Source organism: Eutrigla gurnardus (assembly GCF_963514095.1).
Source record: "Eutrigla gurnardus genome assembly, chromosome: 7".
Taxonomy (NCBI): domain Eukaryota; kingdom Metazoa; phylum Chordata; class Actinopteri; order Perciformes; family Triglidae; genus Eutrigla; species Eutrigla gurnardus.
In genome coordinates, this window is record NC_139921.1 from 24,572,993 (window position 1) to 24,590,672 (window position 17,680).

Consider the following 17,680-nt stretch of genomic DNA (forward strand, 5'->3'; position numbering starts at 1 on the left):
GTGTGATTCAGCTGCTCCACATTCCCAGTCTCTGTGATTAAACTGTAATTAGGTTGGTTAAACCCCCTGCAGAGCTCCGATGCTGTCGTCTTCGCCTCCTCCCCTCTTTCCTCTCCTCATCCCTCTCTGCCATTCCTTTTGAATGTTGAGTTTTTGTGGTTTGTCACCCCTCTTCTGTAATAGTTCCCCTTGTCTTTCTATACCTCCGGTCCCTCCTTCTTCCACTGTGTGTTATAGTCTGTGTCCCTCTCAGGTCAGATGTTTTGTCGCCTCTCTCTTCTTCCCTTCCAGATGGGTCGGGATATGATTCTCCAGAGCCCTTCCTGACTGACGGAGGTCCGTGCTGGAGGCCGGGGGGGTCCGTGGTCCTGTTGGCCGTCCTGGCTTCCCTGCTCCCGGGACTCTCCTCCTGGCTGTGAGCCCTCTCCCCTCCTCCTGGAGTTCCCACCCAGGGTCGCTGGGTTGGGCTGGCTGTCCCTCTTAATCCACCACCCCTCAGGGAAGCCCTGTGTCTCCGCCCCCCCCCCACCCCCTCCTCCCCCATTCCACCTCCACCTCTATACGACCACCAACCACCCCGCGGCCCGGCCACGGACACCGTTCCCAGGCCTGGCTGAGAGGCTGTCTGGGAAGTTGAAAGAACACGAGGGAAATGTCTCTGCACTCATATCAGGGTCCTTTTGATTTGTCTATTGACTCTCGGCCACTGATGGGGTAGATGTAGCCGCGGCTATGATTAAACTTGTCGTTCCAGTGCAGTTCCTATCATCCAATCACGGCAGGATGCATTAAGCGATAGGCCTGGATGCACAAAAATTGGATTTTCCTCACATTGCTATCCCGTCGTGGAACCTAGAATTGAAAGTGTCCAAGCTTGCATTGTAATTGGAGTTCTATGCTACCTGGACCAGTTCCAGCTGCATGGAGAAGAACGGAGGAGGAGGAGGAGGAGGAGGAAGGTGACCCGGCCAGTACAGAAAGGGAAAACAAAGCAGATTTAAATCCATCGGGCCGTATGGGAAATGTAATGTTATATATGTGTTGATATTTTCAGACCCGGTGTAGATTCACAGCAATGTGATATAAAAATCCTACAGTTTGTTTTTTGTTTTTTGTATGAGCAGCTAAGATATCACATTCTAATGACAAGTATAATCATAGGCTGTTTGATGGGAGGGTGTGTGTGTGTGGGGGGGGGGGGGGGGGGGGTTCTGGGTGGGTTGGGTGAGGTGTATATTTGCAGGTGGGGTGTGTTCTGTCTTCTTCATGTTTCTAAACAAGCATTTATCACGGCCTGGCCAGCAGGCGTCTCCAGCACTGTCTAAGGTCAGCGGGTCGGTGACTGAACCGTGACGTTCTCATGTATGAATGTACCACCGGTCACCCACCTCTGTCTCTCTGTATTATTACGACGTGGTCACTTCCAGGACCTTCTCTCGGACTGGGGGGGGGGGAGTAAGGATGAACAGGACGACACTCAAAGTTGCATGACCACTGTGAAACCTTCAGATCAATCTCGTTTGTAATGATGATATATTTTTTCATGGGGGAAAATCAGAGAAAAAAGAAGAAGAAGAAGAAGCTGCCGCTCTCTTGCTCTCCCTGAGACTTTTTTCAGACATCAGAAGGGAAATTCAGCCTCTCTCCTCGCACGGATTCTCCTGTCTGGCGTTCAGTCGTTGATGGATTAGCTCGGGCCGGGAGATGAATGGACCCGCGGGCTGAAACTGACTGGAGATCAGCCATCAGAGCCCAGACCAGATCACTAAGGACTTTAACAGTGACTGGAGCTGGTCCCGGGTCTGAGGGTTAAACCAACACGGGGGAAGTCCAGAGACCGCAGCCAATGAGGCGGAGGTGTGTGTGGTAGCATCACAAAAACACACATGCGCATGCACACACACACACACACACACACATGCAGTCTTTGATAACGGGACGGATCCTCGTTCATGGACTATAACGGGATCAGAGAGTGGGGGGGGGCGACCGGGACTTCTTTAATGTTGGAGAGGGAACATGATGAGTAAGCACTGTGAACACACACACACACACACACACACACACACACATGATGACCAGTGTACAGATACACACACATTCAGACATGTAAAAAAGCAGATGCAGATCTAGATATTTACAAAGACATGGCATGCACACACACACACACACACACACACATGGGGAAGCACTTCCTGTTTGATCTTATTTTTGTAGCATTTAAACTCACTGTAATGACTCCTGTGTGGGAAGCAGTGATGGGTTAGCCTGTGGAAGTGTCTCTTCTTCTACTCCACTGATGCTGTCCATGTCGTTATCTTCTCCGGTTTGTGATCATGGTTGGTAGTTGGTAGGATGCCTCCAGGTCTGAGCGTCATGTATGAGTTCGTCTCCTTTCTTTCTGTGGTGTTTTTTTTTTTTTGTTCTTGGTGGGAGCTGACCGCGGTCATTAAAGTCAGTCTGTCAAAGTAAACACAAAGTCAGAGCAAGGAGAGAAACACACAATAAAGATTGTCTTTTTGTCTACTCGGAAACAAGCCAATTGAGTGGGTTTTCATTCGGTGGAAATGTGAATTAATTTTCACTATTTTTATGATTGCTTTCTGGTATTTCGACTGCACCTGGGTCTTGATTCTGCTCAGTCTATGATTCTGTGTGACGTCAAAGTGTTGGACGTTGAGCTCTGCCTGTCAAGGCATGAAATTATTCAGATGAAATCAGCCGCTCCATCTTCAGCTGTTCCTCCCTCAGAGATGTGACAGCTCATCCGAAGTGCTGACAACACGAGGCTGGATGCTAGATAGCCTTTCCTCTCTGGTTTCCATCAGCTTTACAGCAGGGCCAAGTGCATTTACTCAAGTACTTCTGTACAGTTCTCATGTATTTGTACCCCACTGGAGTACCTCCTGCTACTTTATAATTCTATGCCTATACATTTTGGAGGGACTTATTGTAGTTTTTACTCCACTTAATATATTTTATAGCTGTAGTCACCAGTTTCTTTTCAGGTTTTAGTATAAAAACACTTTATGCGCATTAAAAAGAATCACAAAAAAAATGTTATATGCTTGGCTGAGGTGGAACCGTTGTATTATGGATAATACGCCGTTTTCTTCTGCAATGTTTTAATGGCTCCGACGTGAACATTGGTGCCACCAGCTGTTTATTTTATTTGCATAACCGTAGTGGTGCCACCAGCTGTTTATTTTATTTGCATAACCGTAGTGGACAGAAAGGTGCTTGTATATGTATTTTCTTCTGTCGACTACCTGGAAATAAGGTTAAAACTTCTCACATGGTTTCATTTCAATAAATGTTTGAGGCCCAAATAAAAAATAAAAAAAACAGGATTTCTATATTATAACCTTCATACATTTTGATGATGATATATATTTTTTTTTTGCCACAGAATGCAAGTGTCCTTGCACATGAAACCATTACATGCTGGTGAGGTCTAAATATAAATATGTCTAAAAGAAGGAGAAGAAGAAGAGGATATGGAATGTTTTCTCCAGAACGTGGACAGACACGTGGACATCAGACCCCGTCGGGCTCGTATGGCCGCTGCCGTCTTGAAACATTCATCAGGCTTGTTTTAAAGCGTTATCTGAAACCACTGGCTGCCTCTTTTGGCCGCGTGGTGCAAAAAGAATATCAGAAACCTTGTTTTTAGGGAAAACTGAGGTGTATGAATAATAGATGAGCCCTCGGCCTGCCATGTTTGGCCCTCCTGCGCAAAGCGGCCTAATGGCTATCGATGTCTCTGGTTTCCATCAAATTGCTTCATATGAGAGCCCAATTCAAACGCAGAACGAGTAGATTCCAGTGAAAAGGAGACGAGGGAATTAAATTATCTCCCAATATAGAAACGCACGCTTGGTCAGCCAATTCTTTGTCCTGACGAGTATCAGGTACCCGCGGAATGAACGTAAAATTAAGCTCGATGAAGCGAGGAAACCTGCCATGTCTCAATCCTGGTGAAGGAAACGGAGATGTGTGATCCGACTGGAACGCAGCCAGAACTGAACAGATGTGCTCCTTGAAATCATGGGAAACTGGTGATCACACACACACACACACACTACTATAATCCCATGTATTCCTTTCTAATTCTTATTAATCACTTGATTGTTTCTGCTATTTTCATTGGCTGACGTGCATGTGGGAGAATAATTGGCGAGAATACATTTGGCCTACATGATGTTGGTTTTGGCAACAACCAGAAAGGAACGCCAGGAGATGCAGATGGCGACCCCTCTCCTTTCTTTGCCTCCTTTTTATCTCTTCTGTTGGTTTCTCACTGTAGGCTAATCTATTCTCCTCTCCGCCATGTACTTGTATTTCCTCGTTCTCAGCTAACTGGCATGATTTAGGAATTATGGAATTAGGGCAGCGCTCCCATCTCTATTAATGAGGAACGGCATGATGAAAGAGCCTGATCCTGAACGTGCCATCTGTAGTCACTATTACACATTCACTTAATCTGTCTCTCGCTCTCTCACGACTTTCTATTCTTTCTTTCCTTCCTTGCTCTCTCTCTCACACACACACACACACACACACACTGTCAAACACACTCACACTCAACTTTAACTGTAATTACAGAGGAAATGCTCATTCTCCCTTCTTCAAGCCCTGTTGGATGTGGCGTGAAATGGTGAAAGTGCACATCGAGAAAAGTGAACTATGGACCACACACGCCCATGCACAGGAGTCCAGATGGGCCGTGTGTTATTGCTGAATTATGCATACTATGTAGACTCTATAAAAGATACATGGGCAGAGAGCTGGGCACCATGCAGCCGCCGTGGGCCGCTCGGAGAGGGCGGCTCTGGAGCATCTCTGGTGCAAAACAAGGAGTTGCTGCAGAAATGTCCAGCATGTAGGTGTTCAGACCCAACCAGGGGGATATTTAGCTGTTAGACAGAGAGGGGGGGGGGGGGGGGGGATTGTCAGTTGATATGTTGGCTGGCACTCTGCCCGCTGTCTTTTGCAGTCACCTTGAACAGGCTTTTGTGGTTTAAACCATAAAAGTTGGGGAATTACACAGCAGATCCAATGCTAGAGGCTCAGATTTCAGAGCATATCTCAGAAACACTATGAAACATATCCAGCAGTGTGTCGTCATGGAGGGGAGGGGGGGGGGGGGGGGGGGGGGGTCCGGGTGGAGGGTAAATGCTGCACTCATGTGGGGGAAATGAGCAGCGCCTCTTCTTCTCTGGAGTCATATGACAGGACATGCGCACCATCATGCGCCGCGTTCAAGTGCTGCTAGAAAGCTCCTTCCTCTGAGAACTTCAGTTTGAGATACAGCTGCTCAAAGTAAGGGACGTCACAGGGCTCAGGATTAAATGTTTCCCCCGACTAATCTGGTTGCCAACACAGTTAATGAATGTTACGAAAGATAGAGAAAATGTATGTATGAAAAATATAAATATACGTGTTACCATGTGAATTGTTTTCCTACCAAGCGATTCAATGGCATTTAACTCAAATGCGTTTTACTTATTTACATTTATATGACTGCAAACCCACCAGTTATTTTGTCTATTAGGATTTTACATACACAACATGATATAAAGTAGGGTGAAAATGCTGTAATCCATCACTAATAATTATAATATAGGCCTATAATTAACACGTTGGCAGGAGCCACCTTGCTTTGTGACTACTTGAGGTAACATTTAAAATGCTCGGTATGTATTTCTCCTTGTTTTCTTACTACTTTTCCTGCTAGTGACGCGCCTGAGGGTACGTCATCCGCGGAACCGCGATATTTCCGAGGGGCCGTAAACGCACCAACCGACACGCTTCGGACGGTTCGACGGAGAAACCAGTGAAGGAATCCAGAAGTTGCTGCGCCGAGTTCACACACCTGTGCAGAAGGAGGAGTAACGAGGCCGTTTTTTTTAGAACGAGGAGGTGAAACTGTGAGTACCGACTCCTCGGATAAATATGTCTCCTCCTCTTTAACAGCTGTTTGTTTGTGTCCGCTGATAGTTGACAGGGAAGCGGAACTAGCTAACTAGCCAACAACTAGCACGGAAGCTAGCGAGTTGCCCACGGACCGCGGTCTTTACAACATTGCTGCGACGCTTCCGACAATGTAAGGCAACTAAACTCTGCTTTAACAGGGTGTTCGGGGCGGTTCTGGTTCGGTTCGAGTCTTTAGTGGAGTTTGGAGGTGTTTCTCTGGGCGGGTGTTCCGGGTGTTTTCGGGCTTTTAAAACGGTCGTTTCTTCCCCAATCAACGTGACGTCACCTGTGTGTGTGAGACCCTCGTGAAGTTTAGGCTTTTAAACCTCCTGCTTTCGAGATAAGTCACGTGTTTGATGACTTTTAACAGAACACCGGAAACTCCGAGGTGTGTGTGTGTGTGTGTGTGTGTGTGTGTGTGTGTGTGTGTGTGTGTGTGTGTGCGCGCGCGCGCGCGCGTCCTCCGCCTGTTTTCCCCTGAGATGATGTCAAAGGTCACTGTTTAGGTTTTGTCTTTGACACCGTGACGTCATTTACCTTCTTGCTGGTTGCTGTTGGTCAGCATGGGTCACCCTGCATAATAAGCCCTTTCAAAATAAAGCGTGACGAATGATGAAAGATCTTTATTTATTCTATAAATGTATAAATATTTAAGTACGAAGATAATGAAGGCGCGTTGGAACATGACATGATGGCAATAAGAAAATCTCTGTGTGGTGGATGAATCTGGAGGAACAGGTTTGGGTGGAAAAACCAGAACCGCTTCCCTGTAGCTGTTAGACACCACGGCCCTGCAACATGAATATGTCATGTGGGCATGTTATGGTAGTTCTTGTAGCTGGTGTGTTAGACACCACGGCCCTGCAACATGAATATGTCATGTGGGCATGTTATGGTGGTTCTTGTAGCTGTGAAGCTCAATTATTTACCCTGTCGTGAGGACAAATCAATATCCAGCCATGCAGGTCCATTGATCGTTTGGTGTTCATGTTCATCTGCTCGTGTCCCGGCTTGCTATTTCAGAAGGGAGTAATGTGTGTGAATGTATCGTCCTTCAGTGTTCAGCTAAACTCGCATCCTGCCAAGTCAGAAAACCAAGTGTGTGAACCAACTGCCCCGGTGCCCTCTTTTAAAAAAACATGCAGAGTCAACACCGTTAAATCCTGTGGACTGTCTGCCAAGCAGAGCATCCATTTCTCTCCTGTCTTTTTATCGCAGGATGTTTAGTTGCTGCAGGTTTGAACGTTAAAGACGGGGTTTATTTGGAAAAACTTGAACTGTTAAAGAGGAAGAGGACGACGGCAGGAGAGGAAGAGAAGCTGCTTCCTGAATGGCATCGCTGGAAAGTGTTCATGGCTAACCGGCTCTGTCCTTCAGAGTGATTAAAGCTGAACTTTTTTACTTAACATCGTCCCGTGTTACCTTGTAGGCCCGAAGTCTGTCCGGCTGCCATCACACAGGTCACCCCAGTGCATCCTGGGAGTCCGAAGGGCACGTCATGCACAAATCTGATGTTGTTATAGCCCTTCTGCAAGGTAGCCGAGCTCCAGTTGTGATCAGAATGATCCTCAGCGTGGATCACCTTCATGGGGGGTCCGATCCTCTTCTCAGTGCTTTATCTACTGTAACATAAACTGAAAATGTTGGATGTATGGGCCTCAACGATCACCAGTTCCTGCCAACGCTCCTCAGTGACTCCTCCTGACATCCTGCTCTACATGTTGTGCAAACTCCTGAAAACAGAGTTTTAATCTGAACACGGAGCGTCTCATCAGGACGTCACTTAAGTGTGATTAGCTGTGGGAGTTCATGTTCAGGAAGTCACATGAGATCAGTTGTATAACCGAAGCCTTTTTTATGTGATTCAGTAACTGACGCTGCCTAAGCACACAGTGTTTATCATTGAGGGAATGTATTTATTTTTTCACGTGGAAACGGCTTATTATAAAATTTATAAAATTGTTTCAGCAGGTAAAGTCTGTCACCGCCGTTCTGTTTTATTGTATTTCAACATCTTTTATGACTAAATCAAGTTTTGTTGTAGTAAACTTTGGTCAGGTGTTTCTTCCAGTCACGTGATTTTGATTTCACAGCCTCCTCACCCCTGTTCTTTCATTGTTGTCATCGACGACAATAAGCCCGTTTAGCTTCATCACTGAAATAGATTTGTAGCCTTCTGTAGTATGTGATGCCAACACACGTCCAGGAGCATTAAAGAGCCTCCTCCTTCCCTCGCCACGTGACATGAACACACCGATGTTTGCTCTCCATATTTAAGGGTTCACACTGAAGGACTATGATCCAGCTTTGAGCCCTGAGGAGTGCTGTGCTGTAGTGATGTAGCGTGAGGCATTGACACAGTGACCCTGAAGTACCTAACGTGAATCAGAAAGCCAGATGTTTCCCTCTGGAGTTGGTCAGGTCAAACGTCTGAAAAGATGAATATTGGACATGCGTTCACCAGAACAATAACGTTGCACCGTTTGTGCTGAAGAGGTCATTTAGAAACCTTCTGTTTCTGATCTGCATGTTTATCTTGAAACATGTATGGGGTCACGTTTTTGCAATCTTCTTTTGCAAAATTCAGTTTCTGTTGGCCATAATAAAATGGTCAATGGCATTGTTAGTCAACCAATTAGTTGCTCAACGTATTGTTAACTGGAATCAACATGTTGTGTGTGGTGATAGAATATAGTTTTTTTTATAGTAGCCCTCACCGATTATAATTCATGCCCTCCGATGTGACCTTTGAACTCTGCCTCTCTTCCAGGCCACAGAACATTGAGCTCGGTGCCACGGGGGGAGCCTCCAAACCGGTCAGCAGCAACATGGAAGATATGTCTGTGGAACAGATCACCATGAAGGCCAACCAAGTGACTGACGAGGTACGCACACACACACACACACACACACACACACACACACACACACTTTACTGTCATTGTGAGTATGAAACTTCCTTAAAGGGATATTCCGACCAAAATGCTTCAACATAAAATGCCGAACTTGATGAAAATCTGTGAATATTTGCAACAAACGGAGCAGGTTTTGGTCAGTTTATATGGATGATTTGTTGAGGGATTTTTCCAGTAGCACGTTATGGTCAGGGTCAGTAAATGTCTGAAAAATGTTTTAAATAACTCTCTTGGACTTTTCCTAGAAGAATTATGTATTTTGGCACCAACTGATACACATTCGATTCATCAATGCCAAGCTAGAGAGTCTATTAGTCAAAACAAAAGATTAAAAATCAAACAATTCACTGTATATGACTTTTAAGTGTTATTTAAAAATGACACCCCCATGAAATCAAGTGTCCGCCTGTGAAAACCATTATTTATCCCATTTCAGCTGACTATGACACACAGGGAGGTTTTGGGTGGCGTCTCACTTAATTCATGACAAAATGATGAATACGTGCATGCTAATGCTTTACAAACAGTCGGCACATTGGATTCCTTTGGGATGCAAAACTGTTCAAACTGAAGCGAACCCAAAGAAAAGCTGCAGGCTGAGAACGAAACGCCTTCAAGGATAGTGTGACACTTGCTTCCTTAGTAAGATGGGAGCTTCAACACCAGCAGCATGTCTGTACGCCACATCGGCCGCTACAGCCAGCAGGAAGTTAGCCTAGCTTAGCATAAACACTGGAAACTGGGGGGGAAAAAAGACATGAAACTATGAAGTATTCCTTTTAATGGTTACATTCATTCTATCAAACGAATGTAACATTTGATTTTGTAATTGTCTATGAGTGTAATTAACTGTCATTTAAGATCATCATGATTTGTCATTATTAAATACTAATTTTAGCCATAAGCACGTTAAAGACGTGCTATAAAAAGCACCATTGGGGGGGGTAGGTTAAATATACTGTAGCAGTGAAGAAGCAGAAGGTGGTTAATTAGATGAATTAGATCACAGTTGATTATTAAGTGAAGCGTTAATAGAAAGTGTGTGAAGCTTTCCGCCCCATTGAGCCCGATGGCTCCTTCCCCCCCTCGGTGGTTTCCAGTTTGAATGTTGTCGGCTATATCGGAGCGTTTTATAATCAGGAGATGATGGTTTCATCAGCACTCAGGGCTCGATCATGATCTGATCATGTATCTGTGACGAGGCTAATGAACTTTACTAACTCTACCTTCCTGTCAGTGTGACTGTATTAATCATGTGTCTTGTTTTCTCTCTGTGTGCTTTCTGACTTGATCTACGATGTTTCTCTTTCTTACTTCCTTTCCTGCTGCCTGGGTGACTATCAGATGGTAGACGGGGTCTGGGAGGGTCCGTCCACTAATGCTGCCTCACACTTTGGTAACCACTCATTCCTGAAACGTGGCAACGTGTCGGGAAACCTCGGACTCTGATTGTTTAGGAAGTCTAACAGCTGTTTTACAACGAGGAGCAGTTAAAATGGCTTCCACACACATCGTGTCAAAGCGATTTAAATGCTTCCTAAACAGTCTTCTAGCCAATGATTACCCGTAGTGTGTGTTTGTGTTTGTGTGGGGTTAATTAACACATGTACCTGCATGCATCTCACCTAACTTTCTATTGGATTAATCCCAAACATGATAAAATCCCACGCCATTGTCTCCATTTCAAATATCTGTCTGTTTCTCAACTCACTGATGAATGTATTCAGGATGAGGACCGGGGTCCCGGTCTCTGTCGTTACCAGTTAATTAGTGATGCTTACAGTGGGAGTCGTGTCCTCTCTGGATGCTCTGCTCTCTGTACAGCTCTTACTATTAATAGAGACCAACTGAACCGACGACATTCCAGTTGGCATCACCTCTCCGTCTCTGTGTTTCTGTGTTTCTGTCGGCCGTTCCCATGTTCAATTAGACACAATTAGATTTTAGTACCGGGAACAGTGCAGCCGTGTCCCACATCCATATCCATACTGTATCCATACCGTGTAATGGTGTAATTGATGTCAGATGGCCCTCTGGAGCTGCCATGTCCACAGATTAAGTGTTTCTTCTGACTGAAATACCAGACTGACATCAGATACCTGCAACCTGTGCATAGATGTTATGTTGGTTGTTGCTATTTGGCGTCTTTTTTTTTTTATTGTTTTTAATCAACCTTTTCCTCCACAGTCGCTGGAAAGCACACGGAGGATGCTGCAGATGGCAGAGGAGGTGAGATGTTGACCATTTGCTTGGCTCTTTTACACTGAGCTGTTTTTTTTTATGGCCAGAAAGCCGATCCATGTGGGTTTTATTTCACCCCCGACCTGGTTGTTAAAAGTTTTCATTTATCCGTTTACCTCACAGTATTAGAGGTAAAACAGTATTAATATGAGATTAAATGAATGTTTAGAACAAAAAAGGTCACACTATTACGAGTAGATGGCTTCTTCAGTTATTAATAAACACCAATATCTTGATTTCTCATAAATGTATCCAGCCCTGAATATTAAATATTCATTCTAAGTACGTGCGTGTGTTATTTCCATGGGGTCTGAATGTGTGTCTCCTGTGTTTTTCAGAGCAAACAGACTGGCGTTAACACCATGGTGATGTTGGACCAGCAAGGAGGTGAGCAGATAAAACTACGATGTTCGTGTTTCCACATGTTGTCGTTGCCGATGGCAACCAGGGACGTTTTGGGTGTGAAGACAATGAATCACATGAATGCTATCGCACTCTAAAATACACTTCTACATCATGGCGTCTGAGAGACGTTTAGAGAGGAGATTAGGGATCCATGTTGTGATGCTGTCAGGATTATACATGGAAGCTCTAAATGGTGTCTGCAATACAGAACGTTCAAGGACAAACATGTTCTGCCAAAGAAGCATATTTCTAGTAAAGTGTTGGGACCTCCCTGTGTGCAGCCTGGTAGTGTTCAGTAATAACACAGATCCAGGACAGCAGCAGCTCTTCCTGAGCAGCGGGGACACATTTGGTCCTGGAAGTAACCGTATAGTAATATCCTGGAATATCGGTGCACCAGACTACGGTGTTAACGGTCCTCAGACAAATCTGCTATGTTATATATTTTTATTGTTTATGTCCGAGGTATGTGTTTCCTGTTTTAGAAATGTGTATTATGTTCTTTTTTCTTATCTTCTTTTTTTGTTTTCACGTTGCTGCTGCAGTGACCCAGTTATTGACCCAGTTCAGGAATCCTCACAGGGATCATTAAAGGTGCATTACACATAGCAAACACATGGGGAGGAGGGATTCACCTCCTCTCAGCTTCTTCCACTCAAACTCTGAGCCGGCTAAAATAACATCGCCGTGTTTAATCTTCACGAGTGGCGTCCCCCCCGACCGTTTATGTGATAGCTGTGAAATGTACCGTCATCGCTGTAAGATGAGCCTGGATATAGAAGTATAGAGTCTGAAGTGTGTGTGTGTGTGTGTGTGTTTGTGTGTGTGTGCTTCAGAGCAGCTGAAGCGTGTGGACGAGGGCATGGACCAGATCAACCAGGACATGAGGCTGGCTGAGAAGAACCTGACGGACCTCTCCAAGTGTTGTGGCCTCTGCGTCTGCCCATGTGACCGGTACCTGAACGCATCACTCTCTCCTCTCCTTCTACATGTTTAGAATGATTTATTACTGAACTTCACAGCAATGACTGTTGGAGTTAAAGAGCAAACAGGCGAGAAAGCTGGGTAACATAATGGTTTGTGTTCATATATTTTATGTTTAATGTTCATATATGGTGTAAAACAGGGAGGCGTTACTTCAGGCTTTCCTGCAGACAGATGACTGACGGATGGAGCAGCTGTTAAATATTATGGTGCTGATAAAACTTAATGATGCTTGGTCAGATTTTGGAGGAGTTCAGCAGCTGCGATGCCGTGTTTCGTTCTGCAACAAGAAAGCCTTTTGAATTCTCCACCTTCTTGGATTGGAGCAGTAAAAACAGCTGGTGGTCATGGGTATTGCGGTCTTTAGAGACGTCTGCCATGCCAGATTGGTGGCCTTTTTTCAAACCTATTATCCGGGAAGAGTCCTGGGTTTCTGTTAAGTAACATTGGAATGGGAATAAAACCTGGAGGGACTGGCAGCCTCTCCATCCGCACTCTATTATCATGGGGTTGATTGGGATAAACAAATGTGATCTGCCTGTTCGAGTCCACATGAACACACCATGACCTCTGAGAAGACGATGCATATTTGTTTGGCAAATGTGCATTTTATGGTCACAAGTACTGATGAGAAGGGAACATGAGCGTACGTTACCCCCTCCATCAGAAACAAATCTGTGTGTGTGTGTGTGTGTGTGTGTGTGTGTGTGTGTGTGTGTGTGTGTGTGTGTGTGTGTGTGTGTGTGTGTGTGTGTGTGTGTGTGTGTGTGTGTGTGTGTGTGTGTGTGTGTGTGTGTGTGTGTGTGTGTGTGTGTGTGTGTGTGTGTGTGTGTGTGTAGTAAGATCTTATCTGCTTCTAAACATGGGAAAACAATCTCCCCTAAATGCTTTCACACTGGAGAAGAGGATTCTTTGATGAGTACCATAAGATAAGGTAGGGGGTGTTTTTAACTCCTTTACCAGTCGGAAACATCGTAGCCTCTAAACCTTTTTATTTAGAAGTCTATTAGGTTGAAGTTCTCCTTCCAGGTTTCATTCACACCTGAATGTCCCGTTTTCTATTGACTTCCTGCTTTCCCAGGGTGTCGTCTATCGAGCATGACTCTAAATACAAGCGTACCTGGGGGCTCGGAGGAGGCGACCCCCGAGAGGACCCCAACGGCCCGAACGTGGTTTCAAGGCAGCCTTCAGGTGTTCGTAACGGCCAGGCTGCCCAGGTGAACAGCGGCGCCCCCTCGGGCCCCTACATCAAGAGGTGGGCCGCTCTTCCTTTGTCCTCCTTCACAATCCTGTACCACGATCTGTATAGTTGTAAATGGTGATGGAGACGAGATGACTGAACACCCGCAGGATAACCAACGATGCGCGTGAGGATGAGATGGAGGACAACCTGACTGCAGTGGGCGGCATCATCGGCAACCTGAAAAACATGGCTCAGGACATGGGGGCGGAGATCGACAAGCAGAACAAGCAGATCGACAACATCAACGAAAAGGTAACGGCGTCATGTAGATCGTTATCGTTGAAAGCAGCAGCTCGTTGGTTAAAGAAGAACGGCCCACCTTCAGGCCCCGTACACACAAAGCAAAACAAACTTTTTTTCTCCGTTTTGCCTTGCCGTCGTTTCAAGAAAATCCGCGTCCAGACGAATCCACTGAAAACGACTCAGTGCGCTGTAGTACATATTCCAGGCCCTTATGCGGCGCTGTTTCTGCTACAAAAACGCAGAAGAAGAGACGGAGCTTGACCGGATGTTTGCCGTTGCTATGGCAACACGTGAGAGTTACTTCTAATCTCCGCCCGACCACCCGATCAATAAACACCCATAAGATGACAATTTGTCCCGTATAAATAAAACCAACAATAAGCATCAACAGCCGTCACCCTAAGGACCGTGACGAGGCGTTGTCACACGTTGGGATGGATTAATTAGACAAATAAATGCCTACATTCATGGGAAGTTAGCTAGCGGTTGTTTGTTAGCATCATAATAAAGTAGCTTTTTTCCCGGAATATCGCCCCCCTCTCTCGGCTCCGTTTGTTTTTCATACAGTGGCCCTGATACGCCGTCGTACAGACGAGCAGAATATCTGCTACGAGCACGGAGGCCGCCATTGTTGTTAAGAGACGTCGCGGGGGAAGAAGTCAGGCTCGCGGGTCGAGGAGCGGGGAGATGACGTCAGCGTATTCGTTTTCGTCGTCCACACGAAAACGATCCCGAAACGGAGGGGTGTCGTTTTTTTCTTTTCCACCCTGAGAGCTGGTTTCAAAAAAGTTTGTTTTCACGCCGCGGAAACGCCGGATTCGTGTGGACGGCAGGGCGAAACGCACAAGACTTCTGCGTTTACGCACTGAAACGTTTTCGTGTGGACAGGCCCTTAGTGCGTCTCCCTTCAGGGCTTCACTTTAAAGATCTTAAATGATCAGATGGCAGACGAGCAGGACACGGACACTCCAAGGGTCTTCTATTACTGCTGACTTCACCGTTATGAAGGGCTTCCAGCGCGTTGGCAGGCAGGTTGTTGCAGACAGACAGCTGACGGCCTCACAGCTACATGAAGAGATCTACTAGACTTGTCTGTTCCACACGCTGCAGCTGGCGGTAACAGATGGAGTTTTACCTGTTTGTGCTTCAGGTTATTGTTGCAGCTGAGCAACTTATTAGCACAACTGATGAGGGGTCAACATCACGTTGCCTTAGTGGTGTCTAAACAGAGTCGTTTTACGAGTACATGAGTGTCGGACCCCAAATGTAAGCAAAATAAACTCAGACGTCCTCATTAGACTCCAGAAAACACCCGTGGCAACACATTGAATCTTTTAAACCCGATACAAGGCTAGATGAGATCTGGAATTAAATACCCCCTTAATAGAACCGTGTTTAATGAATTCAGGTTTAAGTTTGTCGTGAAATAATACATTTAACGATGGCATGTCTTGATAAACCTGCAGGTTCTTATTGAAAAGCATTAGACCTGATTAGTCAGGAACAGGTTGGGTGTAAATATTAAAAGGTAATTACAGAAGACGGGAAACTCTTCATCCAATAATTCACTCCTGTTTACGGCGAGGAAGGCTAACTGAATGTGCCGGTCCTCACCAAACCAACCACCCTGTTAAATCCGTTAAAGCTGCATAGCTGCTGCTGCTGCTGCTGCTCATCTCGGTGCATTAGCGCCACCTGTAGGTCTGTGGAATAGTGTCAAACCATTGGCCACCTCCATACAAGGCAACCACTCATCAAAAGCCTCAACAGCACTCGTGCTCCACAGGGAACCTCCATGTTTTTGTTGGGAATGTGAAGGAAATAAATTGTGAAACGGGTTCGCTGTTCAAATATTCAGCCTTTTTTATTATTTTTTTTCAAGTTTTCATGGATTTGTTTTTTCTTTCAGGCGGACATGAACAAGCATCGTATTGATGAGGCCAACCAGAGAGCCAACAAGCTCCTCAAGTAGACGATCCATCAACCTGGAGCCTCTGTCCTCGCACACACACACACACACACACACACACACACACACACACACACACGTAGCACACACACTCACACACACACACCTTTCCAGCAGTGTGCTAGCCTTCTACTGCATCGAGTTGTAATTATAATACATAAACCTTTAGAAACTAGCCACCATGTTTGACACATTCCTACATGTAGTCTTTCTGTTCTTTGAGAAGCAGCAACAAAACGTCACCAAAGAGGAAGTGAATCCCGTCTGTCACTGCTGGTCCAAACCAGATATGTACCAGATATGTACCAGGCCTGTTGTATCGTATCATATGTCATCATTCACCGCTCGGCTGCTTTCTCTCTCAAAGTCAAAGTCAAATGCCTTTAGTGATCTATTAGTGATCTGCAGCACCGCGTTAGTGATCTATTAGTGATCTGCAGCACCGCGTTAATGAACGCGTCACACAGTTGCGTGTCGTCTAATCAGAAAACATCAAATCTTATTGGTTCAATGTGTAATTTAGTTGATTGTATTATTTTGAGATGTGCTTATTTAATTACCTGTCGTCGAGCAGAAATGGCTTGTGAATAAAGTTGTTTTGAACACTTTGTTCTCATGTCATTTGTGCCGTTTTGCGATTGGGAAAAAAAGCGAGTTCGTAGTTAAAAGTCGTGCTTTGAGCGAGTCATGCTAATCCTTTCATGCTGGAACTCAGAGCCCCTACCCCTGAATGAGAGCAATTAAATGGTGTGTTTTAACTCTGTGACTAAGAAGTCAACGTTGTAACTATTAGCGAGAGAATGTTGGCCGGTGTTTAAATGTAATATATACTTCGTCGTCACTTGTCCTTCAAATGTGAAGGAGGGTCAGTATGCATCTCGTTAACCAGTTTATTTACTGAATATGTGAACCGAAGAACCATAACTTCATCGGTGGATTGCTGGACTTCATATTTGGTGTCTCTTCTGGTTTTTCACTGTAAATACTGAAATATGTTGGAGCTGTTTCCATGAATGACCTTTTCTGCTCGTCTGTTTCCATCCTTCTTTCCTGTCATCCTCTGGTTCATAGAGATTTATGGAACCGAGTGGAGTTTTCCAGTAACTCTGCTAATATACGGAAAATGTAATTGCCTCCAATTTGATAATTTGTCTGTAAAAGTATGAAAACAAATGTCCTGAAACACGTTTCTCATGCTCACTGGGTCTTTGGGGAGTTTTTATCATAATGAGCATAAAGTTAAAGACATGAACATATTTAGAAATGTCAGATTGAAGAACCGTCCGTGCCTTTTATTGATGATCCACGGTTGTGTTGTAACAGCCGCCGCTCCTCTCAGCAGAGCTGCAGGTTATTCATCATATCGGAGACGTTAGGCTGAGGCATGACTGTCTGCAGAGATGCTGAAGCATGTGAATGATGTTTAAACGTGGAAGCAGAATACGTCCCGGCTCGGCCCCCCCGCTGGGAATCTGGCTCATGATAAAGTTAATATCTTCTATAGCTGACGGATATCTCTCTCTCGTGCTTCTTCTGGCGTTTTGAAGACGGGTGATCGTCTGTGTGCCGCGCTGCAGCGTTCACCTGTCTGTAAAGATTGAACTGTTATTCAGGGCTTTGTTGCTATAAGTGCTCGTCCTCGTCAGCTGATCTAATTAGTCGACTCGTCGTCTCCAGGCTGTTTATTCGGCGATTTATTTTGAA

General features: G+C 45.3%; 2 protein-coding genes across 5 annotated transcripts in view; both read left to right on the plus strand.

Annotated features, from left to right (window-relative positions):
* Positions 1 to 1,159, plus strand: part of efna2a (ephrin-A2a) — a gene marked incomplete at its 5' end in the record, with an annotated part of 47,541 nt that extends 46,382 nt beyond the window's left edge. The window contains one exon of the mRNA XM_084013286.1: positions 292 to 1,159. Within this exon, the coding sequence (XP_083869412.1) occupies positions 292 to 419 (128 nt within the window). The 3' untranslated portion in view covers positions 420 to 1,159. The remainder of the gene's footprint in view (positions 1 to 291) is intronic.
* Positions 1,160 to 5,794: 4,635 nt separating this feature from the next.
* On the plus strand, positions 5,795 to 16,581 carry snap23.1 (synaptosome associated protein 23.1). Of its 4 annotated transcripts, none has more exons than XR_014597405.1 (9): positions 5,949 to 6,106; positions 8,747 to 8,861; positions 11,079 to 11,120; positions 11,471 to 11,519; positions 12,374 to 12,491; positions 13,603 to 13,776; positions 13,872 to 14,016; positions 15,917 to 16,055; positions 16,091 to 16,581. XR_014597405.1 is itself a non-coding variant. In XM_084013167.1 (9 exons), coding segments are annotated over exons 1-8 (708 nt in total). In that variant the 5' UTR covers positions 5,949 to 6,104; the 3' UTR covers positions 15,980 to 16,008; positions 16,047 to 16,581. The 4 variants fall into 4 exon arrangements, 3 of the variants coding, with proteins under 3 accessions (XP_083869294.1, XP_083869293.1, XP_083869292.1); XM_084013167.1 differs by having other exon boundaries at positions 15,917 to 16,008; positions 16,047 to 16,581; XM_084013168.1 differs by lacking the exon at positions 5,949 to 6,106 and adding an exon at positions 5,795 to 5,930 and having other exon boundaries at positions 15,917 to 16,581.
* Positions 16,582 to 17,680: the final 1,099 nt, after the last annotated feature.

Coding starts and splice junctions, on each gene's coding strand:
- snap23.1 (XM_084013166.1), top strand. Junction 12,492..13,602: donor TGCGTCTGCCCATGTGACCG/GTACCTGAACGC, acceptor CTGCTTTCCCAG/GGTGTCGTCTATCGAGCATG. Junction 13,777..13,871: donor TCGGGCCCCTACATCAAGAG/GTGGGCCGCTCT, acceptor GAACACCCGCAG/GATAACCAACGATGCGCGTG.